At 41.1% G+C, this 23932-nt stretch overlaps 1 protein-coding gene across 2 annotated transcripts; it reads right to left on the bottom strand.

Moving 5' to 3' along the window:
* Positions 1-85: 85 nt before the first annotated feature.
* Positions 86-18160, bottom strand: LOC115377472 (ATP-dependent RNA helicase DHX8-like). Of its 2 annotated transcripts, none has more exons than XM_030077225.1 (23): positions 17966-18160; positions 17545-17630; positions 17335-17407; positions 17128-17219; positions 14894-15000; positions 14029-14457; positions 12486-12630; positions 11895-12101; positions 11577-11664; positions 10721-10818; positions 10172-10319; positions 9415-9596; positions 8218-8412; positions 7570-7755; positions 6542-6752; positions 6093-6274; positions 5427-5567; positions 5063-5218; positions 4482-4619; positions 3047-3175; positions 2130-2326; positions 1529-1708; positions 86-1092 (listed from the first exon to the last, which is right to left on the bottom strand). In XM_030077225.1, exons 1-23 carry the CDS (start codon positions 18072-18074, stop codon positions 873-875), a joined length of 3699 nt encoding a protein of 1232 aa, XP_029933085.1. In that variant the 5' UTR covers positions 18075-18160; the 3' UTR covers positions 86-872. The 2 variants fall into 2 exon arrangements, with proteins under 2 accessions (XP_029933085.1, XP_029933086.1); XM_030077226.1 differs by having other exon boundaries at positions 14029-14462; positions 14899-15000.
* Positions 18161-23932: the final 5772 nt, after the last annotated feature.

The following is a 23932-nucleotide window of genomic DNA, read 5'->3' as shown; positions in this document are numbered from 1 at the left end:
ATAAGGCTAGTAAAGGAATATTTCATCCACAGAGATAACCTCTGTTCATATTTCAAAGTGGTCACAACAAAATACAACAGGCACATTAAGAGAACTCAGTATTTAATGAGGACAAACATTTCATGGATCCACTGGCAAGTACATTTAAGCAACCTCAGAGAGCTACACACAGACAGTGCTAGTGAATGTCTTCCCATTTTAGTACAAAATATATAAAACAGGTATTGTTTCAGTTCTTATGGTCATAAACAAACACATGGCCTGGTCAAATCACATCGAGGCCACATTACAAGTTGTTATCAATGAGGTCCTTATGTGATTAGAATCAAAATAAATAGTCCAATTTTGCATAATCTCCTCACAGAAGATTAATCTTAAAACCTGTGTCTCAAAAGACAGATACAGATCTTTTCTTCCCATCACTGGTTCAATGCCATTTAAAGTACATGACTCTGGGTTTCCTTAAAAAAAAAAGAAAAAGACAAATATCTTAGCCCTAAAAGTCATCATGTCTGCCTGTGTGTGATACAGTTTGCCTTACACACTTGGGTGATACTAGGTACAGTTTACAAACAAAAACATCTTAACACTTTTCGATACCTGATGATAAACTTGGTGCTAAGATGGCTTTTTGGAAACCCAGTCTACATCAGGTTAATATTTTTAAAACAAAAAAATGATGGCAGGGGACTGTAGAAAAAATAAAATGTACAATGTGCACAATTTCAACAGTAGGCGTGATCACGGAGCTTCAGTGTGAGAGCTGTAATGACACATTTCAGTGTGAAGGGTCTGATGGTGGAGCGATGATGTCTCGATGGAGCCCGTCTTAACCACCACTGTCTCAGCATCTGTGTTTAGTGTGTCAACTCTCAACGCCGTCTGAAGGCACGAGATATTCTCCATGCGTTTGGCTCCTCATAACGGTTATACAGAGGCTCCAGGCGCTGCTGTTTCTTCTGCTTGCTGAGGCGTGTCGGATCAGAGACTTTGAAAAAGGCTGGCGCAAACTCCACCAGCCAGCGAGGGTCGATGGTGGTCACCTCCCGCATGTACTCCTTGGTGGTCAGCACCAGCTCATGGTACACAACCCTGAGGACAAGAGGAGTGGTAAGACTAGGTGCTATGCTGATTGTTTTTGTTTGTTTGTTTGTTTTTAAATATATAAATTATAGTGTCCTTCACTGTATTCCTATTACTGTTACAACTATCAAATATGAAATAATTCTTAACTATTTCAAAGGGACCCTGTTGCACATTCACAAAGCTCTAGACCCACTTGATATACTATAATATTCGGCGAAATGCTTTGCTTGCCATGTCTTTTACATGTAAAATGTTGAAATAAATAGTATATTTATCAAGTGGGTCTAGAGCTTTGTTGGGGTGAGGCAGGACTTTCTGACTTGAGGATATTTGAATTTCCTGTGCTTTACCAGCAACCGAAAAAAGCGAGTGGCTGTGCAGACACCCACTCATTTATTTAATGTATGCCTGCTAGAAGACTGGTGTCAAAGTGCTATCATACCATTCTGGCTGACGGTTGAAAAGGGCGCTGGAGGGGTGGATGTACACCACTTGTTGGTCTATGAGGGTCCGGTAGCCCTCCTGAGGGTCCTTTTTGGCTGCATTCCTGAAGAAGCCACTGCAGATGGCTTTCTGGACCCGCACTGTGGCTTTTCCACAAGATACCACATCCAATTTATGTCTGAGGACAAGAACACAGGTTGAAAATATGTGAGAAACCAACAGATTTTAATGTACTTTTGCACATATTGCTAACAATTCATGTATTTAACCTAATGCTTGATGTACTGATGTACTGTTCTGAAGTTGTCAGATAAGATAAATCCACCCTGGTCTATTCAAATTACTGTCAGATAACAAATATTTTAGCAGTGCCATGTATGCCAACAAGTTAGTCTTGGTGGCGCTGCCTATTATCGATCACTATAGTAACACCATAGTACTGTTATTATAGTAACAGTGCACTGTTGTGCAGTGTACTGGCACATGATACAGGACAACAGAACCATACAAACAATATAAGCCACACAAGACTACACAGTTTACACTACAAAATACACATGGACTGGAGTTCAAGAGCTCTTATTTGACGGCTGCTGTACCTGTCCATGATACCCAGCATCTGTTTGCGGATATCCTGCGCCCTGCGCAAGGAGCGGGCCTGGATGAAGTTCTCATAACACCACGGGTTAGAGAACTTATTGTTCTTCCAGGAGTTGTAGACTGCCAGCAATGTCAGGTGATCTCCCTCCGGCTGGTGGAACTTTGCCTTCTTCTGGTCAGCCAAGGCCTGCTTGTCCTTTATCACAGTAAATATAAGAAATGAATGGGTCCATCAATTATTTCAACAATTCATATATTAGAGGTTTTATACGGGGAAAAAAAGTCAGCGCACCAACATCCAAAGACAACAGTTTCACTTTGAAGTGGAGAGATAAAGCCAATAAAAGGTGAAACGAGGTAAAATGAAGGGTTGCTCAGGAAATGTGTGTGTACAATCTTAAACAGACTTCCTATTCAACTTACACTATGCCTCTCTGTCTGTGCAATTCCCTATAATAATGAGATTTCTGATCGTAGGAGGCTTGGTGAGCACAAGGTAGGTTCACAGGTTCACATGTTTTTTTCAGTGGCTCTCCTTGGTCTACTAATGTTTACAGAAATAATCTTATCTCGTGAGCAGGCCTTTGGAACAATGTGGTCTGAGAACAGCTGTTCTGGGAAAAAGGTTGTCAAAGCAAATCCTGTTAAGAATATCGGGAAAATTATCTGATGACAAGCTATGTGAAAAAAAGTGCCAACCGGTTTTCATTTATTAGTTTCCATGAATCCATGCCATCAACTAAACTAAAATGTTCCCAACCCTCATCATTCCTCTTTGACAAAAGCCACAGAATGCTTTTTAATTCCAGGTCTTAAATTAGAGCACACTATGTTCTGGGAGCGACGCCCATTCAGAACTAAACACTATATAATCAAGTTATATAAATACAACTATAATGTTTTGTGGTTGGCATACCTTGGGCCTGTAGAAGACATTCTGCACAGACAGCATGGAGACGATGGTCAGCATCTCCTCACTGCAGCCCAGATGGACGGACATGATCAGCATCTTACACAGCATGGGCTCCAGAGGGAACTCAGCCATCTAGGGGACAGATGAAAAGGGGAATGGAGAGGAAAAAAGTAAGAAAAATGGCACTTAATAAAGCTATAAAACATAAAGAGAGAGCACAGGGTCATTAAAAAGGAGGATTTACACAAAAAAAAAAACAGTCTTATCAGTGGTCTAATAGAATACCTTATGAATCCAATCATGCAACATACATACATACATTCCATACAACTACAGAAATTTAGTGTCCAGGGATGTGATTCATCCATGATTTCAGTATATTCAGACAGCTCCAACTTATTTATAATGGTTCAATTACATTGTCCTGCTTATTCTTTATGTCCTAATCACATCCTTGACCATCTGAATGGTGCTCTGTTGATTATGTGTTGTATTATCACCTGAAAGTGCAGCTGGGTCATTAGCATACTGGATATTTAAATGTCTGTTCATTGGGATCAAAGTCAAATTTTGTGATTTGGTGTTTGGATTGTTTACACCCTCTAAAGCTCACACCCATTTTTACTTGCATGAACATTAAGACAAGTTCAGAAATGTTTAGAAGGAGCCTGAGAAAGGTATTTGTGAGGGGAAAAAAATCTTGAATACTCCCATTAATAGTCCTGAAAATGTTGAGAAAATACCACTTTAGGTTGTAAGAGCTTGCTGTTCTTTTTCAAACTAAATTTTCAAACTTTAATACATAAAATTATTCATCACATAAAAAGCAACTGCTCAAAATAGACATGCCCTCTGCAAAGGACTTCTTTCTGATGCCTTTTTTTCCAAGGCTGTTTCCTCTGAGGCCACCCTGTCTGATGTCCAGTTGTACTAGACCTTGGACTTTATGTTCTTCCCGAGACCTGCAGCCTTTTAGTCTGAGGAACAATGCTTTGTTTGAGAACCATCACTGCGGTCTGAGGATGTCCCAAAATGTAACCCAAATACTAGAGGGATTCAGGTGTGGGCAAACTTGAAGAAAGTACAGGACATTTTGTTCAGTGTTTGGTATGTGGGACACACATGCTGTGACATGGCTCCTCAATGCTTAAGCATCTCAAAAAAAAGAAAAAAAGAAAAAGAAAAAAAAAAGAAAAGAAAAACATCTACCGCAGTTTCTGCAAATAAGGAACACCTCCCTGGAACAGCAACAGAAGCGGAACAGAGGGAAAGACTAATCAGAACAGAGCGTGACTCTACTTTCCATAATCTTTGCCTTGTAAATTCTGGCAAGCTCACCAAAGTCTTTGAATATCTCTCTGGACCACTCACTAAGTAGCTGACCATGAGAAACTGACCGCGGAGACATCCTTGTTTGATCACACGGTTCAGTCCTTACCCTTCTACCCAGCCGTGTGAGTAATCCCTCATCGTCCAAAGCTCCCAGGGTGTAGAGCTGCTCCATGGCTGTGATCAGAGTCTCCATGGGCGGAGCGTCCATGAAGTCAAACGACAGCAGGTCATTGATGCCCATTGCCTAGGAGAGGGAACACAAATATAAAGAGCACAATGATCCCATTGTATAGAGTAAAATGTTTTGCATGAATATCTAACTATTTCAAGCCTCAGAACAAACAATGCAATAACTATTTAGTTTAACTGGACATTTCACTGCATCAAGCTCTTACTGTGTACACTGTAGCATTGCTGTAGCATTGATCCACTTTGAGAATCTGATCACTTGTTCTAAAAAGTCAAATAAAACCAGCCATCCCCTTTACAAATTATTGTTCAATGGAGTTTTGGATACAAGGAAGTTTATTTGTCATTATACAACAGGTTGTATAGTGAAATTAAAATGTGGTTCCCAAACAATACCCAAACTAGCTTTCTACATTGGAGCTAACCTTAACTAGTACAAGAAATAATTACCTCAAGTTAATATCAATTTAATACCATCTGCAAGCACACACTGTTTACCTTGAGAGACAGCACAGTGCTGGCCAAGTTAGTTCTCTGGATCTCAGGCACGTTGGTTGTCAGCATCTCATCTCTGTAGGCTCTCTCAGTATAGAGCCTGTAACATTTCCCCGGACCTGTCCTACCAGCTCGACCTGCTCTCTGTTTGGCTTGGGCCTGATAAAGAAAGGGTGAAACAAATTTCTTTAAACTATTTGAGAAGATATGGCATATTCTTGGGCACAAGCAAATCTATTGTTGATTGTTTTCACCTTTGGTTAAGCTATGGGGTCTCCAACTCAAACCTGTGAACTTCTTTTTTTAACTGTACTTTAAGCCTTTCTTAAAAGGAATATGGATCATACCAAGAGCATTATCAACATACCTGTGAGATGGGAGTCACTACCAGCTGGTCAATGCCAGTTTTAGAGTTGTACACTTTTTGCTTGACAAAGCCAGGGTCCACCACGTAATAGATTCCATCAATGGTCAGAGATGTCTCTGCAATATTAGTAGCAATGACCACCTAAAGAGCAAAATGGAGGGTCATTAAAAATTTGCTTTCTAGTTGAATTACTTTATATAAAAAAACTGAACATACAACTGAGATGCAATGACAACCCACGTAAAAAGACTAGGCTAAATCATGAATATTTTGCAGGACTTTGTGTAAAACGGTGCACAATTATTCAAGTGATCCACAAACGGTGATAGGCAAAAACACGTTTTTTTTTTTTTTTTCCCCCACTTTAGAGGTACTATTCTGTACCCTGGACCTATTCTACAAAACAGCATCAGTTGCATTGTAGAATATTTTCACTGGAATAATGAATAACTGAATAAGCATCTATCACATCGCCAAGAATGATGACATTCATATCAGTGCCAAAAATATTTTGGCACTCATCAAGCAGACAAACCCAATTCGGAGCAAACAATAGTTACAGAAATGCTGTCATGTACCAGTTTAGGGATGGTACACATTTTAAGGAAAAAAACAGAGACAGATACAGTCCCATGTGCTTTTTAGAGAACTGTTAAATATAGACACCTTTCTGCTGCCTGGAGGTGCAGGGTCAAAAATCCTTGTTTGCATCTCACTGGGCAGGGCAGAGTAGACCGGCAGGATGATCAGCTCAGGAACATCAGGCCCCAGTGACTTCATCCGCTCATACAGGATCTCACAGGCAGTGTCAATCTCCTCTTGACCAGTCAGAAACACCAGGATGTCACCTGGACAGAGATAAAAGACAAGGTGAGAGTTGACTAGGAGTGATGGAAAGGTCAAGTGTAAGATGTGCTTTGGATGACAATAGTAAAGTGGTGAGGAAGCACGGGAGATTTGATATTTCTTAACTTCACGAGCTTTGGTTTCAGGTCAAAGAGCAGGAGACAACAAACTTGAAACAGGAAAGATCCTAAGGGTACAGTGATGCTCTTTTTCCCAGCAAAAACACCCCTGTGCTTACATCTCTCACTTTTCAAGGATTCAGATCATACCTGGAGGCTCAGTCAGGTGAATCTGCATGACAGTGATGAGGCTGGCATCCAGATAGTCTGTCTCAGGCTCTTTGGTGTAGAGAACCTCCACTGGATATGTTCTTCCTGGGATGGTGAAGATGGGAGCTTCGTAGAAATACTGAGAGAACTTCACGGCATCCAGTGTCGCTGAGGTTACAATCAGTTTCATGTCTGTACGCTTCTGTACCGTCTGAGAGAGTGAGAGAGACAAAAGGTAATTGACAGTGATGCACTAGCACAGCATATCAATTAGGCTTTCATTCTCCAAAATACTTCCATTTACTTCAAGTTAAATTATGGTTAAATGATCACACAAAATACGGATGCACCGAGGTAGTTAAGTTGGCCAAGATCCATATAACATAATGGCAATGTTCTATGTTTGAATGCATCCAGACACCTGTAGCACCCTGTTCTTTCTTTCCTGCATCATTCCACTGAGAACTATCAAGTAAAAGCTAAAATGCCAAAAAAAAATCTATTTTTTTTTTTTAAGATCACTGAGGATGTGTTAATGCTGTGGCTGATTTTGTTCAATGTTGTATTGTTAAAAAAAAAAAAAAAAAGTCGACATACTGAAATGTCATGGATTCACAAAAACATATATTAAACCTTTTGATGCATCACGCTTTTATTTGAACTTGACGTTTTCATATCCTGTATTTTGTGAGAAGTGCATGATTCATACCCCATTCAAAACAAATTTTCAGAAAATATCGTGATACCTTAACTATGCTGCCATTTTGTATAATTGCTTTGTTTTATCTTTGTGTTCTCTTTTGTCACATATTGCATAACACTTTTTTGTGATAGACAGTTATTTTGGTAGGTTCGCTCTTTGTAAAGTCCTCTGGAGACATGCTTGTGATGAAGAGATATATAAATAAACCTGACCTGAAAATAACCTGTTTTTTCAAGATGTTTTTTTCCTAGTGTGTTTGAATGTTGACTAATTGAAGATGCAAGATTTGCATCCCGCAGTAAGTTTAGATTCCAGAAAAGCTTACCTTCTTGAGCAAGCCAAAGAGAACATCAGTGTGTATTGTCCTCTCGTGGGCTTCGTCCAGCATGATAATGGCATATTGTCCCAGTTCGGAGTCAATCAGGCACTCTCTCAGCAGCATACCATCTGTCATGTACTTGATCACTGTCTCGGGGCTGGTGCAGTCCTCAAAACGAATGGTGTAACCCACCTAGAGGGAAAACAATGAAATTTAGCGGCCCTCTAGAGATTACATAAAAGCTGTACTCAGGGACAGCTGACTGAGAAGTCTGCAAACTTAAAAAAGTAGGTTGCTCTCATTCAGTGTATCTGACTACCATTAGTCTGATGCAGAATTTTAATGGCTACAAATTCAAAATGTAAAAAGAGCATAGGGAAACAATATGAATATGCAAAAATTAGTGCTATTATTCTTGAGCATGACCCTTATTTACCCTAGCCCTCTTATACTTCAATCAACTTCACATTCACCTCAGTAAGTGCTGTTTTTTAGTTGTCTTGCCACTTCTTGATTATAGTGAAATGGAAACATGTGTCTATTTCCAGTGGAAGCTGTACTGAATAAGAATATCAACTACATTCAAACAATGCACAATTACCAAATGTTAAGATGCGAGGGTTACCACCAGATTACAGAGAAGAGGTCACTCACCTCCTGACCCAGACAGCAACCATACTCTTCAGAGACTCTCTTGGCCACAGACATGGCGGCCACACGACGGGGCTGAGTGCAGCCTATCTTCCCTCGGGTGGTGTATCCTGCCTCTGCCAGGTATTGGGTGATCTGCGTGGTCTTCCCAGAACCAGTCTCTCCGATCACGATCAGGATTTGGTTGTCATGGACGGCCTGTGATGGATTCACAAGGAAGCAGTAAAAGTCAGCAACTGACATTGAGCTTGACAGCTTTTCACCCTGACATTTTTTCTCTTTTTTCTCTATTTAACCAGGAACAAAGCAGAGACAAGCATAGACTACCAATGGGGGAATCACAGTACAGAAAGTGCCACCAGCAAGAACCCAAGCCAGGCAACAGTGAATTATGTAAGATTTCATAACCCAGCTGCCTGATGGACTGCATCACATGGTTTTAACACCAAAACTGAAACTCTGTAAGTGCACACAGTGACGGGTGTTTGTGCCACTGTTAGTGCAAACAGACAGAAATTGCACACACACCAATGTATTCTCTTCTGTGGTGCAAGGAACAAGATGAGCTGAAACTGTTGCTTCTTACTAACAAGGCAGATTCCTGCACACACAGATAACCTCTGCATATTTTATTGCGTATTGGTCAATCGACAGGTCTTAACACATTACATCCACCTAGGGACACAGTTTATATACAATGCTTAATAACTGCATAATTTGACTATCAACATCTGTGCAAGGGCCTCAGGTTCCAGTTAGTGACACTGTGGCCTAACAGTGGTTAATGTTTTATGCCTTGACATCATAATTAGAAAACCATTACAATCTAAACAATCCGCTGAATCTTGAGTACTTTAAGGGTACTTTACTGAGCTTCAGCTGGTTATTATTACTATTTTTTTTTAATCAAACCTTATCAGATCTGTTGGGAAATAACTGTCGAACAGCAGAGAATAGCAAATTAATCAAAACAGAAGACAGGTCAGTACATGAACAATTTTGAAAGGACATTTCCAGCTGGCAGATGTTTTCATGGCAGTACATCAATTAGGTTAAATGTACTTTAGCATCAACAGCTGCTGCTTAAGGGATAATAAAATCATGAATAGAAACCATTAACTGCAAATCTCCATGTAAAGTGCCCAACTAAAACAGTTCAAGTACCCCCTTGAGTTTTGATTTCTAAATTGACCTATTCACCTGAATGAGCTGCTCCTTGAGCTTATAGATGGGCAAGCTCTCTCTCTGCTCCAGGATGGAGAGCTGCGTCTTCTTTCCATAGGAAGCCTTGTTACCCCCAAAAGCATGCTTCTTCCATTCCGGGATGTCATTTGGCATCATGCCAATGCCCCTCATGTTGGCTGCAATCTGCCTTCCTTCAGCTATAAAAAGAAAACAGAAACATGCTTGATAAAGAGGAAAACTACAGTTTTTTTGTTTATTTCCCAAAACCTCACTGAATCAATGGCTGAATCACAGCCAGTTTTAGCAGGACAGTGCCCAACCTTGCAAACTGTCTAGACCACCTCAGGCCATGGAGGACATAAAGGCACAGAGCACCGCTACAAGACCACTGCATCTGGCTTGCTAGGGGGCTGCAGGAAACCAAGTAACTGTCTCCAGTGCTGCTGTCTGCCACCATGAAGGAAGTCCTATGTCTGACTCAGACTGGGTTATGGTTTGAATACAGCAGGACCAGCAGAGAGACTACGTTCCAAAAATATTTGTAACACTCATAATCAAGCACAGTTTAAACAGATTAGACAGACAGATAATAAAACACAAACAAAACCAAAAAAGAAGGTGACAGAGGCTGCAATAACCCCTACTTGAGAATTCTTCAGCGCTAATTTCAAGCTGACAGATGTTTCCATGGCTTTATTCAATCAGTTGTGCTTCTGCATCACCAGCTGTTGCTTAAAAAATAATAATGTACGCGTCTAGTGGATTTTCTGACCGTCTGGCAGCGGGTCGACCCAGTGCTTGTTGAGCCCCATGGGGATGGAATCCATTTCTGCCTCACGCGCTGCCTGCTTTAGCTCCCTCCTCTCCTTAGCCAGGGCGCTCTGCATCATGGCTGCTTGGGACAGTGAGCCATCTGGATTCTAATGGACAGCAGGGAGAGGGCAGACCATATAGCAGTGTGCCATTTTCAGTGTTTACTTTAATAGGCTATAGCTAACCAATGTAAATACTGTATTGCGTATAAATTGGCTAAATGAACAAATTCTACATTTCAGTACAATAGGGATAAATTCTATTATAATACTGACTCTATTCAAAATGTCCAACACCCATTTTTTCCCAAATTATGAAATAAACAATTATTCAAATTAGCACACCCCTATATAAAAAGTCCATGGTTTGACTTAGACATAATTTTGTAGGGGTGTGTTAATTTGAGTAATTTAGGTCATACATGATTTCTCCTATCTTTACACACCATAACAATACAGTCAGTCAGGCCAGGTTTGTTTCCTCATCAGTCAGTTAAGATATTTTATACCTTGACAATCTTGACAGGGCTCATGTCCATGCTTTGTTTGGTGTGTCCCCTCAGGAATGGGGGTTCCTCTTCCACCAGTTCAATCTCCAAATCCTCATCTGAATAACAAGGAACACCATCAATCAACCAGCAGTCCACTCTCAGCCATCTAGTCATGCAGTCTCAGAAATCTTTCCTTCCATTTGGAACAAATTGTTACTGTCAACAGTTGTGCACACCATGTACATTTGCTGATTCATGATTGAGACAGCTTTATTTTGAACATGGCACAACTGTGAGGCCAAACCTTAAGTATACAACTAAGACAAGAAAGAACACAACTTTAACCCAGAGTATCAAAAATATTGGAAAACTGGTAATATGGTGCTTTTCATTGTGCACATCTTAAGTGGTACACAAAAGCTTTAACTGTTGAGGAAAGAACTGCACTAAAAAAATGCAGAGCCATGCAACATGATACAAGTGATCTTCAAGCTAGGCTGGCTAACTGTTGCTTATTATGTAGTATGGTCATGCTATGAGTTGGCACTTAATTTGGATGGCCAAACTGCCATTCTTAGGCACATCACTGTAAACACTAGGCTACTGAGAGCATAAGTGGCATTCAGTTTTTCACTCCACCTTAAAAAAACTGCTAACTGTCAGATCTATATGCTATAACATAACACAAATATACTATGTAGCAATATCATGACATTTCATATGAAAGTTGAAGAAAAAAAGCAAACAGATTTTGATCTGTTAAAGTGAGTTTTTGTATATTAATCATTGAGATAAACCAAGTAATTCAGAAACTAATCAGTAGATTATAAATTGAAAAATAATCAGTGCTTGCATCCTTTTTTTAATTTCTTACCTTCTTCATCATCGACTTTAGGAAGGATTCCTGTCTCGTCATCAAAGTCGGGGAACTCTTCTTTGGACAGGACATTAGCAGCAATCATCTGTGGGCAGATAAGAGGCACAGGGAAATTAGCTTTTGATAAAATAAGCCTAAAAATACGTGAAAGTATTATAACTCCACTGCAGGCCCCAAGGTGGCAAAAAGCAAGCATTTTGCTCAAGGACACTTGAGCAGGATGGCTGTTTATTGTCATGGAGGCTTGGACCCAGACATTCCCACACTACAACACCTTCTTGCCCCTCTGAAATGTATGCAGAAAAACAAGTCCACCTGTTTGATCTCCCACTTCTCTGGATCTGATATCTTGGTGAGCCTCTTGCGCTCCAGCGTGTCATCCTGCTCCAGCTCTGGGGCGTGGACCAGGTTGAGGTTGGTCGGCCGGTCAGGGTTCCTCATAGAGGTCTCCTCCCCTCCGTCTGGACCCACGTTCCTTCTCCTGTTGGGGTTTAGATCCTCCCCCGTCTCCTGGTCTACGTCCTGACAGAGAGAAAGAGGATGAAATTAGGCAGGGAGGCCTGTGATGATGCAAGTGGGTATCACTAACAATCACAGTTGTCTGATACGGGAGGTAGTTAATCACTTGCTTACTTGCTAATGACTTGCTGACTCAAAGCATTAAGTCCACTGATATGAAGCATATTTCAGATTAAAATGAGGACACACACACACACACACACACACACACAATATTTCTCTGACTAATTAAACACCAAAGCTACCATCACCATTTTAACTTTCTACATGGAGCACGTCACAAACTGTTTAAATGCCCCAACACTTACTGACATTCTTACTCAGATTCAATAGAAGAAGAACTTGAGGTAATGTGACCACTTACTCTGAAAATGTGTGTCTTCTTACCTTCATACTGAGACTTGTCTTGGAGCCAGTGAATGATAGCACCTTGATCTTGACTCTCTGGCCCTTGCTGACGACGTCAGCCACATTGGCCACACGACCTTCTCTACGCAGCTCTGAAATGTGAACTAAACCCTCCCATCGTTTCCTACAAATAGTAAAATATAACATGATTCAGCTCCTGGTAGAATTAGGGTAAAAAAGCACATTCCAGAATAACACTTATGCTCCATTTATGCACCCCAGATTACAGGTATGGGAGTATACAACCACAGAGCACAAACCAAACTTAACATCGCCTGCATTAAATTCATCACATGGATGTTTTTTACTGGGCAAAGATATTATTCATTGCTACATCTGGACTTAATTCTATAACAATAATATGGTGAAAATTTTTCCCCTCATAATTTTAGTTTTTGGGCCACATACCCCATAAATTGATTATGGGAAATTATGATTTTTCTTGATCACTTGCCTAATGCTTAGGAAGTTAACACTTTGAGATGACAAGTGAGGCGACATGCATAATTTCACATTTTACAAAGTAGGTAAAAAAACAAAACCCAGACAAGCTCAATCTAAGTCTGTTCACATATAAATATACAAGTCACACAGACACATCAAGAAATCCTTCCAGATAATTCCAGAGCTGCACCAATAGTATCTGTAATATCAGACATGGTCTTGGTGTGGCTTGGTACAGGACCAGCAAATGAAGCTCTCCAACAGTGACACTAGAATAAGCAGCATGTTTTACTTCAGGGGGGAAAATGTGGCAAAACTTCCATCTCAGTGATGTGCCATCTGTGTCAACTAAAAGTGTCTGCTCGGTTTCATAGTGAGGAAGAGGCAAAGCAGCTTTCTCATGCCAAACATGGAAACGTGACAATTCTACCTTCAAAATATAAGCCTCTGCAACAGTCATTTGTGGGGGAAAAAGGACGTTGGTGCTAATATACGGTGTGAACTAGGTTTTTGAAAAATCGTATTCCCATCCACTATAGAGTGCCCCATAAATATGATACTGGCCAACATGAAACTGCTTTCATGTCACCCTTTATGCCTAAGAATGTTCTGCTCAGCTTGTGTTTTATGATTATTAAAATGTTTTCTTTCACCGACAATTACTACAACATTTTCAGTGCATATTTTTTAAGTATTCATTTTATTATTACATTACTGTAACTATTTCAAAGTAGAGTCATTTTAGGCAGCATCAATTAAAGTTAATCAAGTAGCACTTGGATTGGTAGTGGCATGTGCCAATATGCACAACAAATGACTCGGTGCTTGTATCAATTCTGAAAAGTTGTATTTGTGCACCTTCAAGTAATTCTCTTGTTTCACTCCTCCTCCAGGGGAGTCAGGGCATACAGCAGCACCTCTGGAGTTGGTAGGGATAGTGTTTAGCATTCGGCCCTGAGAAGAACACTTCTCAGGACAGATGTGTCCTGACATGGGGCAGTACTGTGACCAGTAAGCTACACTGCTACCCCAAGTTATGGCCAAGTTGTGCTGAGAACACACTGATAGCTATACTGACCTGAGTCCCTCAAGCTGTACAAAGCATCCAAACTGCATGATGCTGGTGACTTTGCCATTGTAGATGTCTCCCACAGATGGCTCCTCTGGTGGAGGCCGGTCCACATGTTTGTCCCTCCAGCGGTCAGAGTCCTTGTCTTGGTCTCTGTCTCTGTCTCTGTCTCTGTCTCTATCTCTATCTCTGTCTCTGTCTCTGCGGGGAGATGGGGAACGCTCAGTCCAGCGGGACGATCGTTCTCTTCTTTTGCCACGGTCTCGGTCTCTGTGTCTGTCGCGGTCTCTGGAGTGAGACCTGGACCTGGAGCGAGACCGAGAGCGGTGCCGTCTCTTCCTGTCTCGTTCCCGATCTCTCTCTCTGTCTCTGTCTCGGTCTCTGTTTCTTTCTCTGCTTCTGCTACGACTTCGGCTATGTCGCCTCTTCTTTTCTGACCTGGTAGATGTGTTAAAACGTACATAAAATTACATTAAAAAAAATTTGCATCAACCCAATGTAATAGAAGCCTGTGCAGAGATTATAGCATGTCAGATTTATATGAAATTGGGTTTGCACCACAGGCCACATCTAATCAACACAGAACGAAATGTATGTCTTATATTTACACAGTAAACCACCACATGACTAATAGTTGCAGTACATATTTGCTTGTTGGTGGTTCAATAAAAATACACACATAACTGCATTAAACCCACTACACACATCCTTCAGCCCTTTTCTGTGACAGTTTATGAGGACACATTTTCAATGCAGCACATATTCAGTATACAAAACAGATAATCATATACTGTGCTTTGTTGGCTTAAAATTGGCAAGTGAATAAATTCCTCAAGGTGAAGTAAAATTTAATCTGACCTCTTAGTACTCTTACCCGCTCTTACTGCTCTTTGAATCAATTCCACTGACGCTGGGCATAAACATCTCCAACTCTTTCATAGCATCAGCTGCTACTTTCACGTCATCTTCATCTAGTAGCCTCTGAGGAAGTCAGCCAGACAAAAAAAAAACATTAAAAGACACAGTAAGAATCAGCTGGCAATGGTTTACATCTTTCCTGAATAAATGAGCTTTTAAATTTCATTACTTTTTAGAATCACAAAGCTTGATCTCCCAATTTAGCATAAAGACGCAATATTCCCCCTACATAAAGGCTTCACCTTTTGAGGCGGCACTCTTGACCAAAATCTTTCATGAGTAGAAAACCGTTTCACATGTGCAAAACCAATGACAAAAACCCTGTTTGGTCAAGCAAATTTTCCTTGCACCTAACACCAGCCTTACTGCTGACTTAAAACACTGCAAGGGTTTTGTGCTCAGTTAAGGTTTCTGTAAATCTGGACGTATGAGTTTAACAAACATGAAGACATACGACTCAAACCCATTAATATACAGAGGCTCATTTGAAATTTACATGATCACCAATTTACATTCCTCAAACAATTCCTCCACCCAAGACTAAGCAGAACATTGTCCCTTTGAAACCCACTGTTCTTATCATGACAACAAACTGACTGACAGCTGGGTTTGTGCTGCCTGCGTTTAATTTACTTACACTTTGAATGTCAGCTCCTGCTGACAAAAATGGCATTTTTTCCCCCCACCATTTCAAAGGACATCAAACAATCCTGAGGCATTCAGCCAAATATAGCACACTATGCTCTGTGTGTTGAATCAACTAAACTGGGAATAATCTGACAGCAGAAATGCAGGAAACCACAGTGCTGTTCATAGCTTACTTAAGCTCATATGACACTGCAACTGTAGGGGAATAATGAGTGCACATCAGTTTGTGTTGGTTATATCAATTTCTAAAAGACTTGGCAAGCATTGTTTGGTGGATACAGTTGGAATACATTGAAGAGACATATCAGAAGCCGATGTCAGAATGTTGTGTTGTATTGTTTTTATCCTTTTCTCAGCTACATGTTGATGGGCTGCTTGGTGGAATTTATATGGTCTGCATGCAGAGTATGATACCAGCTGAAGTGCAACATCAGGTGAGGCAAAATTACGGAGGAGCTCTATCAAAGCCTGCTTGAGAAGGAGAGCTTGTCAACAAATGAGAGGTAACTATACTCTCTTATCACCAGGTGAAGTGACTGCCACTGATCTTAAGGGAATCATTAATCTTTATATTTTATTTAACTGCTTTGATGCGCTCCTCCATGTTTAATATTTTTTTTTTTATATACAATCAATTAATCAATCAAGAGTGAACCACATTTTAATTTCATTATACAACCTTTTGTATAATGACCAATAAAGTTCCTTGTATCCTTGTATCTGTGTATTATTTACTTCCTTAGGATGAACAAGAATGAACACTAATAACACAAAAATACATTTTATGTAGTTAATGATTTACGTTTTGGATCTTACACATGGTTTTATTAAACAGATATGCACAGAATCTGGCAGTGTGTAAACCAGAGAAACCATGCACAAAATACACACACCACTGCTTTAAAAAATGGTAAACAAAACGGTAAACACTAGAACTTTAGAATAAGGTAGAACAGCTTTAAAAATTGAGAATAGGGCCCTTCTTTGGACTGGTCGTGTTAAATTTAATTATTACTGAACGTAGATACAACCAATAAGATATCTCCACGACAGTTGGTTATAATATAACCAGTATATAGACTAAAAATGGTAAATTTGTTACTCTGCATAATTCTCTTCTGCAGCCCACTAAGTACAATCTGACCTGCACTGATGTAAATGTACTTGCACTTACTTATATTAATAAATATGACAATGTGACATATTAATGATGTATTTTATCAGATTTTATTCAGAAATGTAGCCCGATTGATGTGAAAATCTTAACAATGCAATATGGGTGAGGTTTCCATAACTTTAATTAATTGTTTTCCTGATAAAGCTCCAGCTTGAATCGAAACACTGTCTGTAATAAAACTTGTGGCTTGGAGCAAAATGTGTAGGTATTATTTTGTCCTTCACTGACACAGTTGTTTGATTTCCTGTGAGTGATGTGAATATGAAAGCGCTTGCTCTACTTAAAATCTTAACAATAACAATAACAATCTCTTTTTGTGTAGCAAAGCAGTCAACCCCTGGACAACCAAAACTGGTGCTGCTTACCTTGGGTGCTGGGTCGTTTGGTCTACACAGTGCAGGGAACAGCTCCTTCAACCTCTCCTTCTCTGTCTTCGGCTTGACCAAAGGTTCAGAGCCTATTTTAGGATTATGACGTGTTATTGTGTTGATCAGATCGAGTTTATCACCCCCAAGGTGAAATTATCATGTATAAGAAAACAACAGATATCAGCAGTGATATTACTAACTTACCCTTGCTTGTAGATGCCTTGGATGGGGGCCGCATAGTTTGAATGAGTCGGAGCAAATTGCTGATGAGAGAATCCTACAACAAACACAACATGGAGGGGCTCAAAACAAATTCCCAGCTACTCACATGTAACATCATTAACAACTTAGTAACTATGCTGATACCACTGACTGGTAACTAGGTGCACTAATGCAGCTTCAACTTTTACTTACTGTGAATTCCGCTCCATTTTTGAGCAGAAGCGACTTGAACCCATCAAAAGTTGGTTGTTTTTCAGCGAGGCTGATGACAAATTCGGCTGTAAAGTAACAAAAGGACAGATGAGGCGACTGGACAAGCTCCTGAAGCAGACAGGTAACTACACACAGCGACGCTAGTCAAACACCACGATGCAAACGCTACGGTGCAACAAAGATACTCAAAGGTACACATTACAAGACGGTTTAAAACTATTAAAACTGGCATTATGAAAGCTTAAAAGAGTAGTTACAGTTAAGTTGACGACAGCACAAAGCTTACATGATCTATTGGATGACTTGCCACTGCCAGTAACGTTATATATTGTGACCAGCTAACGTTAGCTAGCTCATTAGCCTAGCAACTCCTAACTGAGCGGCCGTTTTCACTACATACCCAGGTCCTTGTCACTTATTCCGAGATGGTTGTCGAGCTCTGTACACACTTTGGACACCAAAGATAAGTATTCAAGCTGCTCTAGCTCGCCAACTCCGCCGTCTGCCATCCTCCAGGTGCCTTGTTTTCGTTCAGAGAAGCGAAGCCTAGCAGAACACGGACCGTAGACCCGCAGCGGACATATTGGATTTGAGCAACTTCCGCTTCCGTCATTTACGAAAACACCCACAGACCGCTCATGTTTCACCATGTGATGGCGCTAACATGTTCGGCAAGAAAATAAATAAAGAATTCATAATGAAAAGACTTATAAAATGACACTTTACTGGAAGTGTCATCTTGTCTTTTACGGAATGATGATGGGCCTTTAAAATCCGCATGTTTTAAAATGGATTCATCAAGCGAAAGCACTTCTTATGGATTTTTAGCGTGTGCCGTGGTGTGTGTGTGTGTGTGTGTGTGTGTGTGTGTGTGTGTGTGTGTGTGTGTGTGTGTGTGTGTGTGTGTGTGTGTGTGTGTTTTCTAACGAGCCCCCTGGCCCTTCTTATAGTGTGGGCTTTGGATTGTGTAAATAATGAATGAGGATACATTTTGGCTAATTGATGACTGCACTGAAAAGCTTTCTTAGACGTTAGGCCTAATGAAGATGCATGCAAATATATGCATAAGTTAATTCACTTTATCTTTCATTTATTATATTGTACAGATTTCTATGGCTCTGGGGATGCATAAAAAGCTGAATTATATGCGTCCCAGCCGAGCCTGGTGGCCTCAATAATTCGATACGGTGTAATGGAGGATTTATTTAAGGCCTTTTTTTTTTTTTTTTTTTTTTTTTTTTTGTAGAAGTGAAGTTTGGAGGGGGTTTGTGCTCAGACTGCAACAGGTGTGTTTTGTTGAGATGTGACTGACCACGGCGAGCAAATGTCTGAGTCATGAGCAGCCTTCCTCCAGCGTTGCGCAACAACAACATTCACCTCAAATACTATACAGCTCGCACACAAGGCCCTCTCATATGAACTTGGACAGATTTAAGGTTTCCACTGTGCCTTTGACAGCACTTAGTAATGAATCACTCCACGCAGTCCTGAACCATTGGCTTAGGCCTACAATACGATATTCTCCATCTATTTTTCTTGGCCAACACACCGACTGTCACTCATGATTCATAGCCTCATATTCTCCAGCTAATATGCCTTTGACTCTCATATCACCGAGATTTGGAAAGGTATTAGTGAGAGGGCAGTGCAGGCCAATGAATCAAGACCACATGCGGTGCCACTTTGTATTGTCAGCGCCATTATAATGTGTAGTGTGTGGTGTAATGTGTCATTTCCAATATGTATTGGAGCAGATGGTGGTGTGCTAGATATGGAAGATAAACTTCCTGCCTTTGTCCTGGGATAACCCTCCATGTTTTTCCCAGCACATCCTCACCCACTTGACCCAGTCATATACACACACACACAGGCTTGCTCTCACCAGTTTATGTGTTCCCCTGCGTTTCTGTCCAAGTGTCCTGTTTGGCTGCACTGCATCCCACCCCGCCAAGGCCTCCCAGCTCAGCTCTGTATTCCACCGAATTTATATTACTCATCCATAAACATGCACATCGGTTGCAAGACAGGCTGGTTTTGAATCGGTGCAGTCTAGAAATCTTTCATAATTACTTTCAGACTTCTTATGTTCATGTTCAGTCCCTTAAAAAATAGTTTAACTTTATGCCTGCATGCACAAGTGCTGCGTAAAAACAACCTCTCCCTTTGTCTTTTGCATAGCACTTCACACTTTTCTACCTTTATGTCAGGTTTTGTGAATTTTGAACAGATACAGTTTATATGTAAATGTCTGCCCGAGTTGACTTAGCCAATGTCATTTTAATGCTTTCTGAAAGGCTTCCCTCCCTGGAGACCTCTCTTCTCGGAGCTCTCACATGATCTTTTCCAAGTACTTCACCCCCTTACACTTTACAAGATACAATCTGCAATTTATTTAACCATCTGACTTTTTGCGTCCATTCATGCATATGCCCGAGGAGAGTTTTGTCTTGTTGACAGAAAAAAAAAAGAAAAAGAAATTCTCTTTACCTGCCATAACTCATTTTATAGGCCTATTAAACTCATGTTTATAAACACCACAAATATGTGCAAACATTTGGCAGCCGAGATAGATACAAACCTCACATACGGTAAGTCGGTGTTTGAGCAGTTCAGACCATGAAAATCAAAGTGCACAAAATGTCCTCAATAAAATAACACTGTGTAATCAGCCTCCACAATGGGATGACTGTGTTGCAACAGGGGGAGCCATGCTTTACAGATTGGGCTTTAAAAGATTCTCGCATCATCCATTTATTTTCCCTTTCGGTCCAATTTAAATCTTTATCCCATCGCCCGCTGCTCGAGCTCAGGCCAATGTTTGTAGAAATTACTCCTAATGCTCCCCGCCTCGCTTCCCTCCCTGTGATGTAGGTTACCAAGTTCATGTAGGCTATATGTTTTCAAAAAAGATGATGGGGGCAGTTTCAGGGCAGCAGGGGCTCGCTCTGCTGCTCCCTCGCTCTCCTGTCCTCACCTGACCTAGCACGAGAGGAACCAGGGACACGTATGGGGAAGGGGAAGGGGGGAGGAGGAGGGAGGAGGGGGGGCAGGCAACACTTACATAACAGGCAGCTATAATGTATGCAGAACACACAGGCGTGTACATGGCTGTCTGTGATGCATGCAAGACTGATGACGGTGCGTAAGAGAGAGACAGAGAGAGAGAGAGAGAGAGAGAGAGAAGCAAGGAAAGAGAGAGCCGCTGTTGGAGTTGATCCATATAAGATTCTTTATGGGCAGAGTGTGTGAGAGACAAAAAGTGGCATGGAGTCGTCTGTCTGTTGGGTACTACCCATGGCTGGCCTGTATTATTCTGTTTCATAGTCCCGTGCAAGCCAACCCCCATGTTCATGTCTGAATGCCATCCCTGGAATGTATGGATTTCTCATGTTGGTTTTTGTGATCTCCTTGTCTGCTAGTGAGCAAACGAGTTCAGATGTGGATCAAAAAGACCTTCACTGCTGACTTTACATGCAGGGGCCACTCACAGTATGCATGTGTGCATCCTGGTCATGAGGAAAGCCAGAAATATAGAGCTAAAACAATGAGAGGGTGTCTGCAAACAGTATTTGTGATTTGAGCCTATACTGGAATTGACAGCACAGCTGGCTGCAATGTTCGCCTGCTGCTGAGTGGAAAATTCCTGCTATAACAGAGTATGGAGCATGTAGTGTGTATGTGTATGTGTGTGTGTGTGTGAGAGAGAGGGAGAGAGAGGAGGAAAGGAGGAGGGGGGAACGGAGGGGGCAGGGCTAGGGTCTGAACAGCTAGAGAGGGATTGGTTGGCGGGAAAGCTGCCTTTGTGAGATCACAGCCTCCACAACAGCTTCTACCCACATGGCGGACTTCATGTGAAAAGATCCACCCTGCTAACGCAAAAAAAAAAAAAAAAAAAAAAGACTGTCATTGAAGAAGTGCAGCCATTAAGATGTGTGAGACGTTCACATAGCCTGCTACACATTAATAGACCAAATTACACACCTCATATCTCCTTAGAGGGGTCACAGTGAATCTCTTACTGGAAAAATAGGGCAACCACCCCACATGAGTGTACCACTACACTCGAACGCAAAGTAGTCCTGCACACATGCAGACACTCCATTAGCTCTCTGACTTTCTGTCTTTTGTGCAACAATCTTTTTATCTGACCCAGTTCTCTGGGTGTAGCCTGCATCATTTTGTGCAGTGACAGAGGCATACTGGTTTGCAGGTCCCCCACAGCATCAGTCTTATTGCTAACTGGGACGGCAAAAAAGTGCTCCTTTCACTTCGGGCGCAAGGGTATTGAAACTTTCAAGCGCCAGCTAACTGTGTAAAACAACCACACACTTAATTGCTTCAAACCCTGGACCAATAAATGGCACATATCTAGAGGAGTTGTGTTGTAAAAGAATTATTTTAAATTTATTAACACAACACCAGAGAAGATTCAGTCTGGAAAAGTGTCAAGCAAAAACTCAGCATCCATCTGTCTCATAAAGGGTATAATTTGTTTTATTTGGCACTACAATGATTTTACAATTATGTGTCACTTTATTCAAATTGTGCATATTTTGTTTTAGGGCAAAATTCTTTATCAGAGAGCTCAGCAGCAGCCCCTTGCTCTGAGTTTTAGAAACAGAGGCTCAGAGCAGGGGCTCTAAAGTGAAGTTCAGATGTGCAGTCACAGCCAAACAAATATATTTGAACTTCATTTTCTGTGTGTGTGTGTGTGTGTGTGTGTGTGTGTGTGTCTACATTTGTAACCCCCTCAATTTGAATGCAACTCACACTCCAGCCGGCTACTTTGTGCCTTGCTATCTCCTCTTGGCTTTGTGTGACATTTCCAGGCAATAAGTAATTACGGCCTGTGTGCCTTGGAGTTTTGCGCTTAGTTGCTTTATTAAAAAGGCTGACTGGTCACTGGCAGTTTGCGCAAGCTTTAAATCTTTCCACCACCAGATGGTGATGCATGGTCAGGCAGGGCATGTCATCACCAGGCACCCCTCGTAACCTGGTCATTGAGGGCAAGCCTTAGCTCTACTGGAGCCTTTACAGTCTTCCGACATAGGCCAGAATTCAAGCAGGATCTCCAACACGGGTAACCAACATCTGACAGCTGTTCAAACAGGAATCCCCCTCGATGAAAGATATTGTTGCACACAAGGTCTCAGAAAGTGATATTCCACTTAGCACTTCTCCTCTCAATGCCAAGTGTGTTAGAGGAGCACATGACACTCGCCATTTAACAGATTTGCTGCCACTTGATAACTTCTTTTAATATGTTGTGCAATCATAAGAGGGCCGAGTTGTTACATCAACATCTAGCAAAAAGTGTGATCATAAACTCTGGATGTTACATTTTAGCAAAGTAAATGTGGTAATTCTGCTTCTCTTCATAGGTTTTGCAAAAACGAGGAGAGAGAGCTGCTTGAGTCGGTGAAGATTGATCTTCCTGGGTTGTAGAATCACTAGTCGTTGCTTTGCAGCCAGCTGTCTCTCACAAGGAACCCTCACGGCTCTCTGAGAGACATCTGATTTGATCTGTCAATAAATCTGACAGGATGTACTGTGACATGTGCTGATGAACTGAACAGCGCTGACAGCCCCTGTCTTCCACTCTGACAATGATGTGACCAGACAGACCTTGTTTACTCCTCATTTAGCTATTTTTTTTCAACCCGGTGGATTTCCATCAATTTGCTGCCTGCAACAGTAAAGAGTAAACACGGCTTTCCAACATACATTATGCATATTTCCTTGACTTGGGTGCAAGGTAAACTAATGGAAGGTGCCCACATGATGACCCCAAACGACAGACAGCAGCTGCACTCAATCTAAATAGGATTATGTGCTCATACGGAGAGATATTTGCATTTCAACTTGATGTAAGTGACACTGCACCTGTGTCTGAAAAGCAGAAGACGGCACAGAGACAAGATGCATCTGCCATGATGTCGATTCAATCTATAAGCCCTTCCCTCCGACCTATAATCTCCGATTGCGATGGTCTGGTTTGTTGACGGAGCGATCACAGCAAAGCAGCTCATGTAACTGTGTATTTGTTCCTATTTATAAAACCTCCATCAAGGCAAAAACTGGAACTTCTTCTCACAAGTAGGCACAACTGTCTGTTACTCAAAGACAGAAAGGACAATAATGATATGTTTTTTCGGTGGGTTTAATTCATTAAACCACAAATGCAAATTTCCATCAGGCCAAAATGAGGCGGCTGCTTGAGGGAGGAGGCAATAACAGACGAAAGAGCCAGTGAGATGTAAATTTAGTCACATATTTATTACATAAATATATAGTAAAATAGACCAGCGACAATTACCATAAAAATATCTTCCTTTAAAATCCTGACCATAAACAAAGATTTGAAAAT

This window comes from Myripristis murdjan, chromosome 19, assembly GCF_902150065.1.
Source record: "Myripristis murdjan chromosome 19, fMyrMur1.1, whole genome shotgun sequence".
NCBI classification, from domain to species: Eukaryota; Metazoa; Chordata; class Actinopteri; order Holocentriformes; family Holocentridae; genus Myripristis; species Myripristis murdjan.
The sequence above is the reverse complement of the archived record's forward strand: the minus strand, read 5'-3'. Positions and strand labels throughout refer to the sequence as shown.

Coding starts and splice junctions, on each gene's coding strand:
- LOC115377472 (XM_030077225.1), bottom strand. CDS start 18,074: ATGGCAGACGGCGGAGTTGGCGAGCTAGAGCAGCTTGAATACTTATCT. Junction 17,408..17,544: donor AAAATGGAGCGGAATTCACA/GTAAGTAAAAGT, acceptor TGTTTGTTGTAG/GATTCTCTCATCAGCAATTT. Junction 17,220..17,334: donor CAAGGCATCTACAAGCAAGG/GTAAGTTAGTAA, acceptor ATCCTAAAATAG/GCTCTGAACCTTTGGTCAAG.